We start from the raw sequence: 22,422 nt of genomic DNA on the forward strand, positions 1-22,422 counted from the left end.
GTTTCTATGCACGAGTAGAACACAAGTTGTTCTGGGCGTTGATTTTGTTCAATATGCTTACTGTTACTAGTCCTATATTGTTTCGACGGTATTGTGGGATGAAGCGGCCCGGACCGACCTTACACGTACACTTACGTGAGGCAGGTTCCACCGACTGACATGCACTTGTTGCATAAGGTGGCTAGCGGGTGCCAGTCTCTCCCACTTTAGTCGGATCGGATTCGATGAAAAGGGTCCTTATGAAGGGTAAATAGCAATTGGCATATCACGTTGTGGCTTTTGCGTAGGTAAGAAACTTTCTTGCTAGAAACCCATAGCAGCCACGTAAAACATGCAAACAACAATTAGAGGACGTCTAACTTATTTTTGCAGGGTATGCTGTGTGATGTGATATGGCCAAAAAGAATGTGATGAATGATATGTGATGTATGAGATTGATCATGTTCTTGTAATAGGAATCATGACTTGCATGTCGATGAGTATGACAACCGGCAGGAGCCATAGGAGTTGTCTTTATTTAGTGTATGACCTGCGTGTCACTGAATAACACCATGTAATTACTTTACTTCATTCCTAAACCTTTAGCCATAGTAGTAGAAGTAATAGTTGGCGAGACAACTTCATGGAGACACGATGATGGAGATCATGGTGTCATGTCGGTGACGATGATGATCATGGAGCCCCGAAGATGGAGATCAAAAGGAGCAAAATGATATTGGCCATATCATGTCATTTTTTTATTGCATGTGATGTTTATCATGTTTATGCATCTTATTTGCTTAGAACGACGGTAGTAAATAAGATGATCCCTCATAATAATTTCAAGAAAGTGTTCCCCCTAACTGTGCACCATTGCGAAAGTTCGTTGTTTCGAAGCACCACGTGATGATCGGGTGTGATAGATTCTAACGTTCACATACAACGGGTGTAAGCCAGATTTACACACGCGAAACACTTAGGTTGACTTGACGAGCCTAGCATGTACAGACGTGGCCTCAGAACACAAGAGACCGAAAGGTCGAACATGAGTCGTATAGTGGATACGATCAACATGAAGATGTTCACCTATGATGACTAGTCTGTCTCATGTGATGATCGGACATGGCCTAGTTGACTCGTATCATGTATCACTTAGATGACTAGAGGGATGTCTATGTGAGTGGGAGTTCATTAGATGAACTTAATTATCATGAACATAGTCAAAAGGTCTTTGCAAATTATGCCGTAAGCTCGCGCTTTAGTTCTAGTGTTTAGATATGTTCCTAGAGAAAATATAGTTGAAAGTTGATACTAGCAGTTATGCGGACTGGGTCCGTAAACTGAGGATTGTCCTCATTGCTGCGTAGAAAGCTTATGTCCTTAATGCACCGCTCGGTGTGCTGAACCTCGAACGTCGTCCGTGGATGTTGCGAACATCTGACATACACGTTTTGATAACTACGTGATAGTTCAGTAATGTTAAACGGTTTAGAATTGAGGCACCAAAGACGATTTCTAAATGTCGCGGAACATATGAGATGTTTCGAGGGCTGAAATTGGGATTTCAGGCTCATGCCCACGTCAAGAGGTATAAGACCTCCGACGAGTTTCTTAGCCTACAAACTAAGGGAGAAAAGATCAATCGTTGAGCTTGTGCTCAGATTGTCTGAGTACAACAATCACTTGAATCGAGTGGGAGTTAATCTTCCGGATGAGATAGTGATGTTTCTCCAAAGTCATTGCCACCAAGCTGCCAGAGCTTCGTGATGAACTATAACATATCAGGGATAGATATGATGATCCTTGAAATATTCGCGATGTTTGACACCACGAAAGTAGAAATCAAAAAGGAGCATCAATTGTTGATGGTTAGTGAAACCACTAGTTTCAAGAAGGGCAAGGGCAAGAAGGGGTACTTCATGAAACGGCAAATCAGTTGCTGCTCCAGTGAAGAAACCCAAGGTTGAACCCAAACCCGAGACTAAGTGCTTCTGTAATAAGGGGAACGGTCACTGAAGCAGAACTACCCTAGATACTTGGTAGATGAGAAGGCTGGCAAGGTCGACAGAAGTATATTGGATATACATTATATTGATGTGTACTTTACTAGTACTCCTAGTAGCACCATGGTAATAGATACCGGTTCAGTTGCTAAGTGTTAGTAACTCAAAATAAAAGGCTACGGAATAAACGGAGACTAGCTAAAGGTGAGATGACGATATGTGTTGGAAGTGTTTCCAAGCTTGATGTGATCAAGCATCGCATACTCCCTCTACCATCGAGATTGGTGTTAAACCTAAATAATTGTTATTTGGTGTTTGCGTTGAGCATAGACATGATTGGATTATGTCTATCGCAATACGATCATTCATTTAAGGAGAATAATAGTTACTCTGTTTATTTCAATAATACCTTCAATGGTCTTACACCTAAAATGAATGGTTTATTGAATCTCGATCGTAGTGATACACATGTTCATGCCAAAAGATATAAGATAGTTATGATAGTACCACATACTTGTGGCACTACCATGTAAGTCATATTGGTATAGAACGCATGAAGAAGCTCCACGATCTTTGGACTCACTCATTTTTGAAAAGTTTGAGACATGCGAACCATGTCTATTGGATTGTACGCATGGAGAAACTCCATGCATATGGATCGTTTGGACTCACTTGATTTTGAATCACTTGAGACATGCAAATCATACCACATGGGCAAGATGACTGAAAAGCCTCATTTTTACTAAGATGGAACAAGAAAGCAACTTGTTGAAAGTAATACATTTTGATGTGTGTAGTCCAATGAGTACTAAAGTTATATGGTTTCCACCGCCAGGGATGACTACACTTTCTTCCTTTTGCTTACTATCCAAAAGATCAGTAAGCAAATTTAAGTAAGCAAGTGAAGGCATCCTTGCAATAATACTGATACTTTCAGCCACCTCCCTCACGGTAATTGTTAACTTGTATATATGGTGGAGCTGACCAATCCACTTGGGGCACATTTTAAACTCGCAACAAAAAAGATTGAGCTCCCAAATCAGAGATACTTGAGGGAATAGTGCCCTGCTAACCAAGCCTTGTACATCCAGCTTAATAACATGTTCTCTTCGGATTTCAAGGATCATTAGGTTGGAAAGCATGGGGATGGAAGACTGCAGGGCATTCATTTGCACAGTGGATGATTCAATATAGTCCCATCCAAAATAATTTTAAGTTCTCCCAAATTTGTCAGCTTACTGATGCCCTTAATATTATGCACTAGTAGAAAACCACCCATTAGTCCCGGTTCGTAAGGGCCTTTAGTCCCGGTTCATGAACAGGGACTAATGGGTCGTTACTAATACCTCCACCCATTAGTCCCGGTTCAAACCAGAACCGGGACCAATGTGCCTCCACGTGGCCCTGTGCGCCCACCCCAGTCAGGGGGCCTTTGATCCCGGTTGGTGGCTCCAACCGGGACCAAAAGTCAATTTTTTTTTAAAAAAGTGACTGCTTTAGGGGTTATTTTTAGGTTGTTATTATAGCTAGCTAATAGAGAGAAGTGTCCTCTCTTATATCTTCGTCCTTGGTTTATCAACGCTGCTGCTATGTTCATTGCACCCGCAGATATAAAATGCCCATGCATGCTTGCATCATACATCATCATATATATATAATAACAAGTCCTACTAATCATGCATCATCATATACAACTTCTACTCGTTATTAATAATAAGTCATACGATCATCATCCTCATAGTCATCGAACCCAACCCTACATAATTGTTCTTAGCACATGATCATCAGTATCAGGTAGGACCTAAACACCCTTAAGGTAAAATAGCATAAAACAATATAGACCCTGACTCTCCATTATGAAGAATGGCGATCATCCTGTCTCCAATTTTTTCCCTTCGCTGAATGTTGCTTCCAAGAAGCTCCTTACGACTGTCCATACATTTTTTCGATTCTTTGATTATCATGTCTCCACTTCTTTTAGAAACCCGGTATGGACAGTTGAGATTCGTAGGACGACCTGGGTGTATGTTCTAAACATGAAGGCTACCCCGTGTATACATCAGATGAGGCACACAATCATTTGGGATTATCTGTTGAAAAACATAGTAATAACTTCGTAGTTAGCAATGATATGATGTACTAGTTTTAGAAGTGTGCAAAAAGATGCACGAATGTTGTAATAGTAAAAAATCATACCAGGGTATCTCCATGGTAGTTACCGTAGTTCAACACGTGCACTAGTGGCACGTATTGACCATAATGTTGAGGAGTTCGATTGTAGACATTGTAATTCTCAAGATTAGTACAAAATCCGACCAGATGATTTTTCTCCTGATAAGTTAGTTCGGAGCCTTCGGTGTAGTAGGTTCTGTCTACCATCTTCCGCACATTCTTTGAAGAATGAAAATAAGCTGTCAATGGAGAATAAGTTGTCAACTATTTTCAAATAAACAATATAAATTACTTAATAACTATGTTAAGCTCACATGGGGGAAGAATTGGAGGTGTATCCACAAGGACGAAAATCGTAGGTCTCTCTTGCTCGATTGTAGGATCACCAAGATCCATGGTAACAAGCATACCCTCATCAAAACCATACATCTTGCAAAGTGCTTCCCAATTTTTGCAACCAAAATGGGTTACACTCTGAGCATTGTACAGCTTTACTTGAAAATCCACACCATAATGGGTACTTAGAATAATTTTTTTGGTTTCGAAACTTTCATGGTCTTCAAAACCCATCCTCTCCAAGACATAGCGTCTTGCAAAGCATGGGATAAGCTAGTCGAATTGGAAAAGATGAAAAATATTGTCATGATTAAAATAGTTGAAGTCATGAGTAATTACGAAAAAAACTATTATCGTCGGTTGCGTACCGTATGAACATCGAATGTCTCCTCGAGCTTAATGCTGAAGCGCCGATCTTCGTCCAGCACAATGAACCTGTCGCAGATACCTCGGTCGTCGTGGCACCAGTCGCACTCCCCCGGGCGGTTTTCGTCGTCCGATGAGTATGACATTTCCGGCCTATACGTTCATAATTCAAATATTAAACTAGATCATTATTATTAATCACGGGTTGAGTATCGGTGATCGATGTACATAGCTCCTCCTTTCATTCCCGAATGCATTATTAATTATATCAAATTGTCTAGCACACGAGAATGAAGGAGGAATTATCCAATATGAGCATTCAATAAGCAAAACCAAATCATAAAATAAGCAAAACCAAATCATAAAATAAAGTATAGTATTCAAATTAGCATGCATTCAATAATTATAAGCAAAAGTACATCATCTCTTGGTGTCCGTACATCGTCGAATATTATCACTAATACAACTAGAACCGTAGATCCCGACGGGTATCGACGCGGGCGGTGGACACCCAAAGATAAGGAACCATCACAGGATCATAGCTCCAATGAGATCCCTGAAGAACCTGCCAGGTATTGTCGAACCTCCCCTCCAATGCAACCATGTAGCGACGGACGTGCTCGTCCTCCTCGCTGACACGGTGACGTACCACCTCCGCGGTGTCCGGATGCCTCACCACCGTCACTGGCCCACGCGACCGCCACCAAACAAGGATCGGGTCAACAACGGGCTGCCTCCTCACCAACCTACGTCCCCCGAAAGGGAGCACCTCCCAATACCAACCCGGCGGAGCCCAGTCCCGAACATGGCCCTGATCAAGCAGGCCTCCACCGCCGAGTCGACGACGACGAGGATGCGGGATAGGCATCGCCGACGTCGACGCGGGAACTACTTCTATATATAGTTAAATAAAAGTAGTTTTATTAATTAAATCAACTATGTAGTTCAACTACTAAGCACTTACTATAAATAAATAAGTAGTACTTACTAAAAACAAACTACTTCTATATATAGTAAAATAAATTAGTTTATTAAATCAACTAGCTAGTTCAACTATATATAAACTACTTCTTATTTTTTTCCTTTTTCTAAATACTATGAACAAAAAAATCATTAAAATTCTATGAACAAAATTAATTACACAATCTAAATATCACCAAAAAAATCTATTAACAATAATATCACCAAACATGCATATTCAATAATAATATCACCAAAAATATCTATTAACAGAAAAAAATCTAACATAATATGAACAAATTAATTACTACACATATCTAGTCTAACAAAAAAAATCTAATTAATCTAACAAAAATATCTAACATAATATGAACAAATTAATTACTACACATGTAATCTAACAAAAAAATCTAATCTAACAAAAAAATCTAATTAAATCAACTATCTAATTCAACTACTAAGCACTTACTATAAATAAATAAGTAGTACTTACTAAAAACAAACTACTTCATTATATAGTAAAATAAATTAGTTTATTAAATCAACTAGCTAGTACAACTATATATAAACTACTTCTTATTTTTTTTCCTTTTTCTAAATACTATGAACAAAAAAATCATTAAAATTCTATGAACAAAATTAATTACACAATCTAAATATCACCAAAAAAATCTATTAACAATAATATCACCAAACATGCATATTCAATAATAATATCACCAAAAAAATCTATTAACAGAAAAAAATCTAACATAATATGAACAAATTAATTACTACACATATCTAGTCTAACAAAAAAATCTAATTAATCTAACAAAAAAATCTAACATAATATGAACAAATTAATTACTACACATGTAATCTAACAAAAAAAATCTAATCTAACAAAAAAATCTATGAACTACATATCTAAATTACTACACATCTAACCTAACAAAAAAAATCTATGAACTACAAAAAGAATCTAAAAAAATCTAACAAAAATAAAAAAACGCTCACGTCGGCGTCGAGGCGGCGCGGTGCAGGGGCGACGACGGGCTCGGGGCGGCGCGGGGCAGGGGCGACGAGGACAGCGGGCTCGGGGGCGGCGACGGGGACGGCGGGCTCGGGGCAGGGGCGACGGCTGGCGACGTCGGGGCGCGGCGGCGCGGGACGCGGGCGGCGATGACGGGGCGGCGCGGGACGCGGCGGCGATGGGGGCGGCGACGACGGCGGGCTCGGGGCGGCGACGGGGACGACAGGCTCGGGGCGGCGTGGGGCTGGCTCGGCCGCGACGACGACGAGGAGCAGAGGCTTGGGACAGGGGCGAGAAAGAGATGGGATTTGGCGAAAATTGCTAAGTCCAGTATATATAGCAAAAGCATTGGTCCCGGTTGGAGGCTCCAACCGGGACTAATGCCCCCTTTAGTCCCTGTTGGAGCCACCAACCGGGACCAAAGGCCTCTTTTCAGCAGCCCAAAGGGCGGGAGACGAAGACCTTTGGTCCCGGTTGGTGGCTCCAACCGGGACTAAAGATGAGCATTCGTCCCGATTGGTCCAACGAACTGGGACCAAAGAGCGGCATTGGTACCGGTTGGTTCCATGAACCGGTACCAATGGACCCGTGTAACTACTTTTTTATTTTCTGCAGCTATTTTTTTTGTTGATTCTTCCTGCAACTGTTTTTTAGTCCCACCTCGCCAAGCGAGAGGCAGTCGCAGTTGTTTATAAGCCCTGAGTGCAGAGACGATGACGAAGTGGCTCAATGCTCCTGCACGTTGGTTAGCTTCAAGCCTTGAGGAATACGGTAGACTGCATAGAGCTATGTGCAGTGCAGTTAACACTATTCCGAAAGGCTTGAAGCAAATTAACGAGCATTGCGCCTCTTTTTTATTTTTAATGACTTATTACAATTCAGAAATAAATAGAAGAAAAAATAATTTTGATTAACTTTACTAAAAAATAATTCTGACCGTTGCAGCCGGCGATGGTGGTCATCTCTTCAGTCAGAGGTGGTCGGCCTGAGGCTGGGTGTTCGGATCTCGGGATCCGTCATCTGGCACCAGCTGCGAGTCGGGGAGACGTAGTTGCCGGTGAAAACCGAGCTGACGGCGGGCGATGGCGGCGTTCCATGTCGTTACCATGATGAAGGCATCGTCGTGTGACTACCCTTGACCCACTCGTATTGCTCCGGGGGAGCGGCTTGGTCTTAACGAGCATTGCGCCTCTTTTGTATTTTTAATGACTTATTACAACTCAGAAATAAAAAGAAAAAAATAAATGTAGCAGAAAAGAAAAAAAAACTATATAAAAAACCACTCAGAAATAAATAAAAGAAAAAATAATTTTGATTAACTTTACTAAAAAAATAGCATAGATGCTTATTTCTAATGACTTATTACAACTCAGAAAGAAAAACAAAAGAATAAATATAACAAAAAATAAAAAAGAAACTATATAGAAAACTACTCAGAAATGAATAGAAGCAAAAAATAGTTGTGATTAACTGTACTAAAAAAGGAGCATATATCCTTATTTTTAATGGCTTATTACAACTCAAAAATAAAAAGAAAAAAATAAATATAGCGGAAAAGAAAAAAATATATAAAAAACTACTCAGAAATGAGCATAGATGCGTTTATAGAGGAAAATCAACTTAAATTCATAACGAATTTCAATCGAAATCCGTATGAATTTAGGCTAATTTCCCTATATAAGGGCATCTATTTTCATTTTCAGAGGAGCTCAATATGGCAGAGAGGAAGGGGCTTATAAACCGGTCCGATTCCCCTTCGGTTGGCGAGGTGGGACTAAACTCTGGCCGCAACGAGGACCAACCCTTTGGTCCCGGTTCGTCCCACCAACCGGGACCAATGGTGTTGGGCCAAGAGCGAGGCCCATTGGTCCCGGTTCGTCCCACCAACCGGGACCAATAGGTCCAGCCGAACCGGGACCAATTGCCCACGTGGCCCGGCCGGCCCCCGGGGCTCAAGAACCGGGTCCAATGCCCCCATTGGTCCCGGTTCTGGATTGAACCGGGACTAATGGGCTGGACCGGCCTGGACCATTGCCCTCTTTTCTACTAGTGTATGCACCGACCTTCCATTCAAACCGCCTACTAGAGTGCGCAGGGTTTCTAACCTCTCGATCTCATCAGGTAATACTACACCAACTTTATTTCCTGTCGAGATGAGATGCCTTAACCATGGCAAACTAACTATATCTGATGGATAGTTTTTCAGGGATGCATTATGCAGATCTATGGTCTCCAATTCCTGGAGGTCCCCAATTTTACTAGGTAGCTTAAGCTCATATATAGACTCGTCAACAGAACTAACCTTCAAATACCATAGGAGAGACAACCTATTGATGCCGGTGAGATCTAGGCCATCCATGGAAGAGTACTTATATTCAATGTGTAGCACTCGGACATACTTAAGTTCCAGAAAATAAGGCACAAGTGAGCTTCGACGAAGAAAGACTGACCGAACATGCGATAGCGACCCTTCCTCGATTGCTCCCCAAATTTGCTTATCCACTTTATCATTGTGGTGGACTGAGACTCGATGGATATCCCCTCCCATACTTTTTGAACCATCAATTACATGAATAAAATTCTCTATTGCGGCCTTGACTCTGATAAGATCAAGCATTATAGGGTGTACTCTGTAATGCAATACATCACCGTTGCAGTAGCCTACCTTATCTACTTGTAACATACACATCCCTCTGAGTGCCCTCAAGTATAATTCTGCAACATCTTCATCTACCTCATCGTTTGTACTCTTTTCTACGAAACCTTCTGCAACCCATTTCCTCAACATATGATGTAGATCTTTGTTGCTATTTTGATACATACCAACATAAAGAAGGCATGTCTTCAGCTGATAAGGGAGATGTACGTAGCTCAGATCCAATATCTGGTTCATCCTTTCAAGAGCATTTCCTTTCATCATAGCACTCCAATTTTGCCTTACATCATCCCAGGTTGACCTTCGCTGATCACCAATTAGAAGATTTGCTATACTATTGATAGCAAGTGGCAAACCACCACATCTTTTTAGAATATGAATTGAAATATCTTTAAGTGCATCTGGGCAAGGTTCCTTCGGACCAAATATTCTGCTTAAGAATAGTGTTCTTGAGTCATTGTCACTGAGTGGATTCATCATACGAATACATTTCATTTCATCATAGCAACAGGCACGAGCAACATGATCAATCCTTGTTGTTGTGATCACTCTAATACCATAGTTGTTTCCTGGCAAAGCAAATTTAATAGTATCCCAAGTTTCATTATTCATTGTTTCAGAATCCCATAGATCATCAATTACTATGAAATATCTGCAAAACATGACATGCGGTTAAAAAGGAAGTGCTACTGAATATTAGTACACATAGAAGTGGTCCATATATATAGAATTATACAAGCACATATGCATGTGCAAGGAAAATAATGTGCTCCACTACGAAATAAACATCGATTGTCATGAAGCAGGTTTGCTGGGTTCAAGATAAATTTGATGTCGATGGAAATGATTAATCAATTAACAAAGCAATTATCTATTATATACTTAAAAATATAGAAAAAGAATGGCAGTGATTTACCACTCAAACGTTAAGAAATATGAACGGACTAGATTAACGCAGGTCCATGTAAGGAACGGCAGAGATTTACTGCTCAAAAGATAATAAATATGAACGGACTAGATTAACGCAGCTCCCTGTAGAAATAAAAAAGCTTGGCAACGCAGCATGGGAATCGGAATTATTTGTACACATTACAAACTTCTAAGCATTGTCTACAGAGGTCCGGTTCATACAGTAACTGCAATGACATCAGTAAGTCATTATTTTATATACTTAAATAAAGGTAGATGCCGTAACGGCTTTGACTGCCCAGCGAAGCTGCATTGTGCATGTCATGTGTACATGATGGACAGCCTAATAAGATGGATCATGTATGCAAGATGAAAATACTAAATAGTGATGCAGTTTTTTTTAGGTCACAGCTTCGGTGCGTACCTTAATGGTGCAAACAGAAAAAAAAACAAATCAGAGTTGGGTTCCAATAAGTGAGTAATAACTCCCTTCTAGCGTGATATATATATATATAAGAAGTATTTGTTTTGAACTGACACGAATAAAATAACGAAAACACTTACGTCCACACGTGTGGCAACATTGCAACTCGCCCACATGCCTGGATCACCGTCCAGTTAAGTTTGCATGAATCACTCCGCAAAAAAAACAGTTTGCATGAATCTTGACACACCGAGGCAGTTTCACGTGCCACGTAGGGCAAGGCCGGTGTGTGGGCGTTGGAGAGGTCGCCCACACGCCACACAACACACGGTTGCCAGCTGCACTGTGTGGGCGAACTAGTTTTTGCCCACACAGCCACCACCTAGTCCACGCGCGTGTGGGCGAACTGCTTTTCGCCCACACGATAGTCGTACGTTATTCGATGGCAACTGCAGTTGTGCGCACATGGCAACTAGGTAAACACACATGGAAACTATGATTCGTTTGCTAGACGCAGCTGCAGTTGCGCGTACGTGACAATCAGGTAAACATACATGACAACTGTGATTAACCACACGTGGCAACTAGGTAATCACACACGACAACTATTGTTTGACCATATGTGGCAAGTAGTTAATCACACACGACAACTATATTAACAACTATTGATTAACCGATAGTTGTCGTGTGATTAACCGATAGTTGTCGTGTAATCAAACGCGGTCAAGTAGTTAATCAAACCGATAGTTGACGTGGCAATATAGTTGCCGCGTGTAATTTATGGCAAGTAGTTAATCACAGACGATGAAAATGGAGATTGAAGAACATAAATTAGTTCAACAAGGTAATGTCAACAATCGATGTTAAGGTCATGCAAAGGTGATAGAGCATTAGAGATCAGATTAACTTGCAGCTCACTAATATGAATACTTAATATTAGGCTAACAAAGTGACAGTGAAAGTTTCCATCAAGATATCATTCACATGACCGCGTTGAGGTGATGCCGGAGTTAGTAATATCCGATTCACGTTCACGGATGACACGACTCATGGTGTACGTGAACAAAGACAACAATAGGATGATAGACAATGTCTATAAGGTTGGTAATATCTAGAGAATAGAGGGGTGTATGTGTGACTCATTCAAGTCATGAGTTCATATAAGTTTTTGTTTGGCAGAGCCCGAAAGTTATATCAATAGATACTACAATTTTTGTTCAGGGTGCGAGAGCAAGATAATTTCATCCGTGATGAGACTCAAACAGATGATATTCACCATGTCACTGTAGGAAAGAACGATATCATTATGGCCCCTGTCCCTAACAAGGACGTAAGAGTTCTGGTGTTCCACATGGAATGTAACTAAGTTCCAAGCCCCGATGGTTTCCGGGATTTCATTGGGATTGGCCTTTTGCAGTTGTTCAATTGCCTTAATGGATGGCAACTCGACCTATACATGATAAATAGTCTTGATTGTTTTAGTAGTTCTCTGTTATCAGGTGCAAAATAGAGTTGCCCATACTAGGAAAGGACTGTCATTTGGGAATCAACACCTACAATTTATTCATTTTATTGAGGAGACACTGAGCTGAACTATAAGTTGATGTGTAGGGGTTGTGTTTGCAACATTATTGGGGAGTTGATTAGTGGATAACAACCTTACATGCATGCAAATCTGGACAAAGTAAATGGGCGTGCTGATTAATAAAGTAAATACTTAATTTGAACCTTCAATTTAATCGAATTCATTTATGTACTATCAGCGACATAGGCTGATTTTGGGGGGTAGGGGGGGGGGTGTGATGTGTACCTCTCATACATGAGCAATTGCTGGAGTTGACTGGTGAGCTGCTCCACATCCAAATGTTCCATGTTTGTTGCATCCTTTCCACATCCAGTTAGAATGTTCTTCAAAACTACCTTCACATCAACATTCTGGCCCACCTTGACAAAAGCCATAGGATGGTATTGTGCTTCCAGCTTGTCATACACAGCCTTCACAAGTGTGGTCTTACCCAATCCTCCCATACCGACGATAGAGAATATCTTGAGCTTATTGTTTGGTACATTGCCATCCTCCTCAAATAGGCTTATTAGCTCATCTCTTGGTTTTTCAATGCCAATTAGTTCTTCTTTATCCTTCTTAGCCCAAATTTGAAGGCCAGTGGTCGCTTTAGCTTTTACATTAGCTAAAACATTATTGACATCAAAATTGTACATATTTCTATTGTCAGTCACACACTGAACTTTGTTCTTGATGTCTTTGATCACACGACCAATATGATTGATGGCATACTGCCAGGGATCTAGACCCTCATCCGAGAGCTCACTACTAGTAGATTCATGCTCGACAGGCACCAACAAGCCGTCGACCATATCCTCAATCTTATATGATAGCTCCTTGACCTCATTAACCCAAAATTTAACCCCATCATGCTTTTCCAGCTTGGGCAAGTCAAGGTGAAGTTTCATCAATTCTTGTGAAAAAGACTCGATGTCAATCTTCATGTTATGTTCTAGGTTGTTTTCCTCTGTGATGAGCTTTCCCAACTTGTCAAGCACGCTGCCCATAGCTCCCCTTGTGACATCGACTGCTTGGTCACTTTCTTCCTGTAGGTATTTCATATTTGTATGATAATGGCGTGAAAATATTGCTCTCTCCGGAAGCAGTTTGCTCTTTTCGAAAATAGGGTTATATTTAATCTTCAAATCCACCTCATCAACAACTATACCAGCCTCTTCGAACATGCATTCTATGATAGTCTCATCTCCAAGGCCCTCACTCACTTTTCTGCTCTTAATGATGAACTTTTCAACATGTTCGATATGTTGTGGCGGCACTGTTATCTTCACACCATACTTGGATTGAGGTCTCACAATGCCTTTATTTGGTTGTGCACCATAGAGTCGAGGTCTTGAGGGTTGGATGTTGAAGGCAATGCAATTAGCTGTATCGTTGGTTAGTTCAACTGAGCATGATATCTCCTTCTTTCCCTCAGAAGGAAGTCGTAGTTCAAGCGGCTTAATCCCAAGCATGTCGTCTTCATTGTAATCAGGGCATATCTGCGAGGAAAGGGCTATATCTGTTTAGATGAATGTATACTTCCTCCATATTATAAGTTGCATTTGTACAAAGGAAAAAGTTATACATGTATTTAAATTAAATTCTATGTTATACTATTCAATACAAGACATATATGTTTATGGAGGCAAAGTTTGATGACTGCTATTCGTGTCAAGGAAGCGTCATCTTAGGATAAGATAAGATAGCACACACACTTTTGGCAGAACAGAAATTCTTCGATCACATGTAAAAAGGATTACAGATGCATCCCCATCAAACATCGTTCTCGTGGCATTCCTACACTTGCAAATAAACTAGAAAACTTAGAGTAGCAACATTTTTCTTGCCTCGGAGAAGACTAAAGCTGATGAGGATGTCATTGTAAAAATTATTGGCCACAAAAATACTTGACAACAAGTGGTAGGTAGATGGAAAAGGGCAGATTGCAAAATAAATACGTTAATATGAAAACCATAATGATATATTAGATCCTCCTATGTTCTTACAATGTATAACCAACATAGTCCACTTTATCCAGGATGTCATGCAAACACAAGTGGACTTCACAAAAGCAGAAAAAGCCCGGACATCCTCGATAATCAATGAACTTGATAAAATTCCAAAAAGTCATGTACTATCTGACCAGTTATGGAGAATGGGATTAAAGCCAGTCATGTGGATAGCTACCAAACTTACTAGAATTGTTTAATCGTATCCATGCCATAAGACTAGAGGTTTTTATGTTAGACTGGGTTTGGTGGAATGATTTTTCTCTATAATTGGGGAGACTCGTCAAATTTTGCACTACAGACCTATTTGTCTCTTAAATATTGGATTCAAAATAGTTACAAAAGTAATTATGTTATAGACTCTTTTTTGTTGTTGTAGACTCTTTTTTTAGGTTGTAGACTCTTTTTTTAAGGGATGACAGCTCAGCTCGGCCTTTTTACATCTCAGGCTGGAGTTTCTCTTGGCTGGCCCATTACCGGGATTCACCCCCAATCGGTTTTGGGAAGGTTCCAGAACGTTCCCAGAATCGGTTTTTTATTTTTTTTCTGTCGGATTTTTCTTTCTTTTCCTTTTTTCTTTTTCTGTTTCTATTTTGTTCCCTTTTCGGTTTTCCTTTCGATTTTTCTTTCCTCTTCTTTTTCTGCCTTTCTTTTTTGATTTTTATTCCTGTATTATCAATTTGAAAAAAATATTTTAAATTTGTGATTTTTTCTTTTCTATTTTATTTTCCTTTTTCGTTTTAAATTTCCAAATATCTTTTTCAAATTCATGAAGAATTTTTGAAAATGTGAGCAGTTTTTTGATATCATGAACAGTTCTCCATATGCATGAACATGTTTTTTTGGAATTATGTACTTTTTAATTTCACTGTTTCATGAATTTCTTTTTAAATTTTTGAATATTTTTTTGTTCATTGAATTCAAAAAATGTTCAACAATTCAGAAAATGTTCACTGAATTCATTTTTTTCATCGGATTTAAAAAATGTTCGTCAAAAGTCAAAATTTGTTCATGGAATTGCAAAAATGTTCATCAACCTACAAATTTGTTCATAGATTTTCAGAAATGTTGATCAAATTCAAAATTTGTTCATTGTAATCAAAATTACTTCATCAATTTTTTTCCAGAAAATGTTTCTGAAAAGAAAATTTGTGCATTCGTTGAATACATTTTTTGTTCATCAGATTTAAAAAATATTCATGAAAGGTCAAAATATGTTCATCAAATTGAAAGAAATGTTCATCGAAATACAAATTTGTTCATAGATTTTCAGAAAATGTTCATCAAATTGAAAATTTGCTCACTAAAATCAAAATTTCTTAACAAAATTTGTTCATAAATTTTATAAATGTCATTGAATTCCAAATTTGTTCATGAAGTGTAAAACAATGTTCATCGTTAAAATTCATAAAATATTTATTATTTTGAATCGACATATTTTGGTATTCAAGAATGTTTTCGAAATCATGAACAATTTTCCATATACATGAACATTTTTCTGAAATTACGTACTTTTTTACTTTTCACTGTTTTCTGAATTTCTTTTCAAATCTGCACATCTTTTTTGTCCATGAATGTAAAAAACGTTCATGGAATTTATTTTTTGTTCATCGGATTTTTAAAAAGTGTATCAAAAGTCAAAATTTGTTCATCAAATTGCAAAAAATGTCGATCAAATTACAAATGTTTTCACAGATTTTCAGAAAATGGTTATCAAATTCAAACCTTCTTCATTGAAATCAAAATTTCCTAACAAATTTTGTTCATATTTTTTTATAAAAAAATTGAATTCAAAATTTGTTCGTGAAATATAAAAAATGTTCCTCATTATCAAAAAATGTTCATTTTTATTCAAAAAATGTTCATTTTTAATCGTAACATTTTTTTATTCAATAAAGTTTTTGAAAATCCACAATTCAATTTTTTTAAAATTTTAGAACCAATCCCGTATTATTTTAATATATAATAAAAATATACAGAAAATAAAAAAGGAAATGTAAAAAACGAAAAAAGGGGCGCCCTGCCCCTCACATGGGCCGGCGAAACAGGGCGCGCAGAGGGACGCGAGGGTACACACTGTCGTGACTGGGGCGCCCCAAACGTTTAGGAGCTCCCCTATGTCACAAGGTGGAGGAAGAGGAGGACGATGAGGGGATGGGGATAGACCCTCCAACCGATGAGCTTGCAGTACTGATGCCATGACCAGGGGGTGGAGAAGTACCTCCACACGCTTACCAAAGAGGAGGATCACCTCACGCCCGAGGCAGCCGATGCCAACGTCGTGGCGGCGCTCTACGTCAACCCGGAGCTCATAACCAAGCACCACATGATCTTCGCGTACGTGGAGAGAACATGCACGATCAAGCGTGAGCGCAAGAAGCTCTTTGCCACAATGCCAAGCGCGCAGAGCTTTTCATGGACTTCACAGGCAAAGCCGGCAACGAGGAGGAAGATGCCAACGGTTTCGCCTTCATCCCATGATTTATCCCACGGCCAATGATGACGAGGTCGACCCTCTGGCGCGGGGGTGATCCACATCTCCTTCAACGAGGAGTAGAGCTCCTCGTACCATTCCTCGTATTATATATCTGCTATCTACTGATGTTTAGCTCGTTTAATGGCGACGCAATGCTAATGTACTAAGTAATGAGTTTTTTAGTCTGCTAGGTTGATGTTAATGCAGTGCCGTTGTTTAATTTCTGAATGAAGTATTTTAAATGTGTGTTCCAAATGAATTTGCATGAAAAAATTTGTGTTCGAAATTTGTGGGGATCAGTTAGTTGTGGAGACATTTAATCATCTAAAAAATAGCTTTTTAGAGGATGAGGGATTATATATATGTTAGGGGATTATATAGACATGATTGTACCTGGCTAGTGTGGTCATCGGTGCTTGCAGGTTCACCCAGGAAGCTGATTATTTCTGATATAGGTGGCCTATGCTCTGGTTTCTTTTCCCTGCACCTCACTCCTATCTTAATACATCTGGTTACTTGCTGGAGTTGTAGTATTGTTGGTGGCTTACTCCACCTATGTCTCCATCTTCGAAGTACCTACAATTTAAAAAATGTTAATTAGTTTTTTGTAAATAATCCCAGAATCTTACGATGAAATCTATGTCCATGTCATGGTGTGTAATTTAAAGCCATACGTCAGCCGTACATGCCGTGTAGATATCCAGAAAATGTTTCTTTAAATTAGATATGCCATTCAAAAGTATAGTGTGCATACACAAGTGTGAACAAAAGATGCATGCCTATTCAATGATACACTTACCTTATGTTCGTCAGGGAGGCCCTTACATCCCGTTACCAATTCAATGATTACGACCCCCAAACTATATATGTCACATTTCATTGAAGTTTTGCTAGCGTCCCGGTATTCTGGAGCGATATATCCTCTGCAACAAAATACAATATTGTGATGCATTATGACACAAAGTAACTGTAGGGTTGTATGATGAAAAAACATGCTAATTAAATATTCATTCTTCGGATGCATATCTTACTGCGTTCCAACACATTGACCAGTAGTATGTGAGTTTTCATCCGGTCTTGACAAATCAAAATCGGTGATTTTTGGAACCATATTTTTGCCATCTAGTAATATGTTTGCCGGTTTAAGATCCATATGAACAATTCCTTTTTCTTCGTGAAGATAACACAGACCCTTACAAATTCCGAAGATTATCTCATAACGTGTTTCCCATGGAAGTCCCCTTAATTCATCTGTAGAAGGATGAATACATAAAAAAGAAAAGTGGCAAATGTTAAACTACATACCTAGTTATAATATAGAATTGATAACAAACATGCTCTCTGTTGGAAATATGCCCTAGAGGCAATAATAAAATGATTATTATTATATTTCCTTGTTTATGATAATTGTCTGTTATTCATGCTATAATTGTGTTATCCGGAAATCGTAATACATGTGTGAATACATAGACCACAACATGTCCCTAGTGAGCCTCTAGTTGACTAGCTCGTTGATCAACAGATAGTCATGGTTTCCTGACTATGGACATTGGATGTCATTGATAACGGGATCACATCATTAGGAGAATGATGTGATGGACAAGACCCAATCCTAAGCATAGCACAAGATCGTGTAGTTCGTTTGCTAGAGCTTTTCCAATGTCAAGTATCATTTCCTAAGACCATGAGATCGTGTAACTCCCGGATGCCGTAGGAGTGCTTTGGGTGTACCAAACGTCACAACGTAACTGGGTGACTATAAAGGTATACTACAGGTATCCCCGAAAGTATCTGTTGGGTTGACACGGATCGAGACTCCGTATGACGGAGAGGTATGTCTGGGCCCTCTCGGTAATGCATCATCATAATGAGCTCAATGTGACCAAATGTTTGGTCACGGGATCATGCATTAAAGTACGAGTAAAGTGACTTGCCGGTAACGAGATTGAACGAGGTATCGGGATACCGACGATCGAATCTCGGGCAAATAAAATACCGATTGACAAAGGAAATTGTATACGGGATTACCTGAATCCTCGACATCGTGGTTCATTCGATGAGATCATCGTGGAACATGTTGGAGCCAACATGGGTATCCAGATCCCGCTGTTGGTTATTGGCCAGAGAGCTGTCTCGGTTATGTCTGCGTGATTCCCGAACCCGTAGGGTCTACACACTTAAGGTTTGGTGACGCTAGGGTTGTAGAGATATTAGTATGCGGTAACCCGAAAGTTGTTCGGAGTCCCGGATGATATCTCGGACGTCACGAGGAGTTCCGGAATGGTCCGGAGGTGAAGAATTGTATATAGGAAGTCCAATTTCGGCCACCGGGAAAGTTTCGGGGGTCACCGATATTGTACCGGGACTACTGGAAGGGTTCCGGGGGTCCACCGGGTGGGGCCACCTATCCCGGGGGGCCCCGTGGGCTGAAGAGGGAAGGGAACCAGCCCCTGGTGGGCTGGTGCGCCCACCTTGGGCCTCCCCCTGCGCCTAGGGTTGGAAACCCTAGGGGTGCGGGCACCCCACTTGGCTTGGGGGGCAAGTCCCCCCACTTGCCCCCCCCCCCTTGAGATGGGATCTCTAGGGGGCCGGCGCACCCCCTAGGGCCCCTATATAAAGAGGGGAGGAGGGAGGGCAGCCGCACCCTAGTCCCTGGCGCCTCCCTCTCCCCCCGTACCACCTCTCCCTCTCGCTGAGCTTGGCGAAGCCCTGCCGAGATGGCCGCTGCTTCCACCACCACGCCGTTGTGCTGCTGGATCTCCATCAACCTCTCCTTCCCCCTTGCTAGATCAAGAAGGAGGAGACGTCTTCCCCAACCGTACGTGTATTGAACGCGGAGGTGCTGTCCGTTCGGTACTAGGATCTTCGGTGATTTGGATCACGACGAGTACGACTTCCTCAACCCCATTCTCTTGAACGCTTACGCTCACGATCTACAAGGGTATGTAGACGCACTCCTCTCTTTCGTTGCTAGATGACTCCATAGATAGATCTTGGTGAAGCATAATTTTTTATTTATTTTCTGCAACGTTCCCCAACACTCTCTATGCGGCTGGCGGGTGTCATTGAACAGCTGATCTCACCTGCACAGAGCGCGTTTCAGAAGCGGAAGGGTATCCACGACAGCTATATGTCTGTGCAGAAAATGGTCAAGCTGCCACACAGGAAGAACAGCCGGCCCTGCTGATGAAGCAAGACATTGCCAAGGCATTTGATAGTGTTTCCTGGGAATATCTCTTGGAACTGATGCAAAAAATGTGTTTTCCGGCGCGTTGGAGGACTTGACCCGGCGTGGTTCGCCCGCGCATTGAGGCTGCGCTGGCTCTAGTTGTCATGGAAGCACCCCGACCGAACCAGGGTCGACTTGGGAACGCCATGCAACGACAAGGATCAAGTACTTTTCGCCTCGGGCACGTCCGCCAGCGTGCGCAGTGGTGCACACACCAAGTTTTGGAACTGTCGCTGGCTAGGTGATCGGCTGCTTCGGCTTTAGTTCCCGGACATCTTCAGGCACTCAATCCGTAAGAACAGAACGGTGGTGGATGCACTGTGCTAAGAGCGATGGATCAAGCATCTGCAGCATGGCCGCATCGACGGTATCCTCTCGCAGTTCGTCCACATGATGAGGGTGATCAGGGCAGGAGGGATCACACTTCAGGATGGCGTCACCAACGAGATCACCTGGACGGATGGGGGAGGCGCCGAGTACTCCGCAAGCTCTGCATACGACATGCAGTTCGCTGATTTGCAGGGCACGGAGTTCATGTCAGTAAAATGGAAGACATGGGCGGCGGGTCATACGAAGATGTTCTGTTGGCTCCTCCACCACAACAGGTTGTGGTGCAACGATCGACTGCAATGCCGGGGGTGGGAGAACGACTATTTTTGCGCATTGTGCAAAAGAAGCCTCGAGACCTCGGTGCATCTCTTGTGCGAATGCCCATTTGCAAGAGAAATTTGGTCGAAGGCGGCGACATGGAAAGGATGCGAAGTGCTCAAGCCAGATGTGCAGACGCACGGGAGGACGACGACCTAGATCGTTGATTCGATGTAGGGACGGGCAAGCCCGGGTGCAAGAAGTGTGACAAAGATAAGCCAGTGAATACTGGATCAAATGGTGACAATACTCGCCACGATTGATCAAAATTTTGTAATCTCCCTCTGCTAAATCAATGATAAGCCAGTGAATACTGGATCTTTCAAAAACAAAATAGCTCTAGTCAAGGGTCACATAGGTTAGACAGGAAATAGAAGAGGTGCAGCAAATGCAAGAAGATCATACCAGTAATATGTGTATCAAGACTTCCATTGCTAATGTACTCTAAGCAGAGCAATCTTTCATTAATGTTGACCAAGTCATTTTTTCCTGTCGCAGCCACTTTTATAGATGTCTGATGTGTATTAGAGCAGAAGCCAAGAAACCGGACTACATTTTCATGATTAGTTTTCACCAGGCTATTGAACTCCCGGCGGAATGCCTTGCCATCAATTGTGTACTCATTCACATATATCCTCTTCACAGCAACATGTTTCCCACTTTGGAGTACACCCTGTAGGTCAGCGTTTAAAAGATGCTTAGCGCTACAATACCAAAGAGACCGCCAAAGTTCAGCCTCGCACCATTTTTGGGGTATATTAGTTTAGGGTAAGTCAAAATTTATAAATGTTGGACCAAATATATAAAAGTAATTGCTAACACCTACTTTTTAGAAAATTTATGTATAAAATTTGGCCAAACTGTACAAATTCTGGATAATGACGTTGACAGCTAATACTCAATATATCTTGGAACGGAGGGGGTACTTTTAATTGAAATAGCGATAATTTACCATACTCGAGATCTTTATGAATTTTCTAAATGGTAGGTTGTACCTTGTAAACAGCTCCAAATCCACCCTGGCCAATTTTTCTATTTTCAGAGAAATCATTCGTGATGTGCTGCAACAGTGGTAATGGAAGATCCTTCGGGTCCTCGACTCCGTTAAGTCTACGCTCCAGCACACTTTCGTCCACTGTTCTATGCTCTAGTAGACTTCCATCCTCCATTTTGTGTGCACGGTGTTATTAAGCGCTAAAGCATGGAAAGTTAGTTTACTTGCATAAATTAGTAGCAAGGAAATACGTACCTCCTGAAGATTTAGCCCTGAAATATGGGGCTAGTAAATTTGCAACCTGGGAAGCACAAACAATATGCAAAGGTATTTCTTAAAGATATATGCAGTGGAGGTAATCAATCGAGACTGATTGCTTCTACCAGAGATATGTACGTATATATACCGTGGAACAGAGAGCAAACCAAAATGACTTTAGGAGATGGAGGAACCTGTTAGAATGGAAGCACTACTCTGGCCAGGAAAGAAGGCTTTGGGGTGGTACTTGCTTTCTGGAATGAAACAAACCTTGCGAGTCCCTCCTATTTATCCTGGTTTGCGAAAGAAATACTTGACCAAGTCTACACCTACTGCTACTGGTCAACACACGTTTCATAGAAAAATAATTGAAGGAGGTAAGACCCGTCCATGATGAATAGAATTCGGCTTCAAGGGTCGCCAA

General features: G+C 40.9%; 1 protein-coding gene across 8 annotated transcripts; it reads right to left on the reverse strand.

The window, feature by feature from the left end:
• Window positions 1-8,836: 8,836 nt before the first annotated feature.
• Window positions 8,837-22,244, reverse strand: LOC123133017 (disease resistance protein RGA5). 8 transcript variants are annotated; one of them, XM_044552561.1, is made up of 9 exons: window positions 22,147-22,244; window positions 21,996-22,041; window positions 21,742-21,909; window positions 21,152-21,419; window positions 17,901-18,120; window positions 17,669-17,792; window positions 17,263-17,445; window positions 12,631-13,883; window positions 8,837-10,139 (listed from the first exon to the last, which is right to left on the reverse strand). In XM_044552561.1, the coding sequence occupies exons 5-9, from the start codon at window positions 18,020-18,022 to the stop codon at window positions 8,837-8,839; spliced, it is 2,985 nt and encodes a 994-aa protein (XP_044408496.1). In that variant the 5' UTR covers window positions 18,023-18,120; window positions 21,152-21,419; window positions 21,742-21,909; window positions 21,996-22,041; window positions 22,147-22,244. The 8 variants fall into 8 exon arrangements, with proteins under 8 accessions (XP_044408496.1, XP_044408501.1, XP_044408499.1 ...); XM_044552566.1 differs by having other exon boundaries at window positions 21,742-21,901; window positions 22,147-22,241; XM_044552564.1 differs by having other exon boundaries at window positions 21,742-21,901; window positions 22,193-22,236.
• Window positions 22,245-22,422: the final 178 nt, after the last annotated feature.

This window comes from Triticum aestivum, chromosome 6B (genome assembly GCF_018294505.1).
Source record: "Triticum aestivum cultivar Chinese Spring chromosome 6B, IWGSC CS RefSeq v2.1, whole genome shotgun sequence".
Classification (NCBI taxonomy): domain Eukaryota; kingdom Viridiplantae; phylum Streptophyta; class Magnoliopsida; order Poales; family Poaceae; genus Triticum; species Triticum aestivum.

Excerpts from the sequence above, each read along its gene's own strand:
- LOC123133017 (XM_044552559.1), bottom strand. The coding sequence starts at position 21,915 with ATGGAGGATGGAAGTCTACTAGAGCATAGAACAGTGGACGAAAGTGTG. Across the intron at positions 18,121-21,151 it reads TCTTGATACACATATTACTG|ATGAATTAAGGGGACTTCCA; the intron begins GTATGATCTTCT and ends ATCCTTCTACAG. Across the intron at positions 10,140-12,630 it reads CAATTGCTCATGTATGAGAG|ATATTTCATAGTAATTGATG; the intron begins GTACACATCACA and ends CATGTTTTGCAG.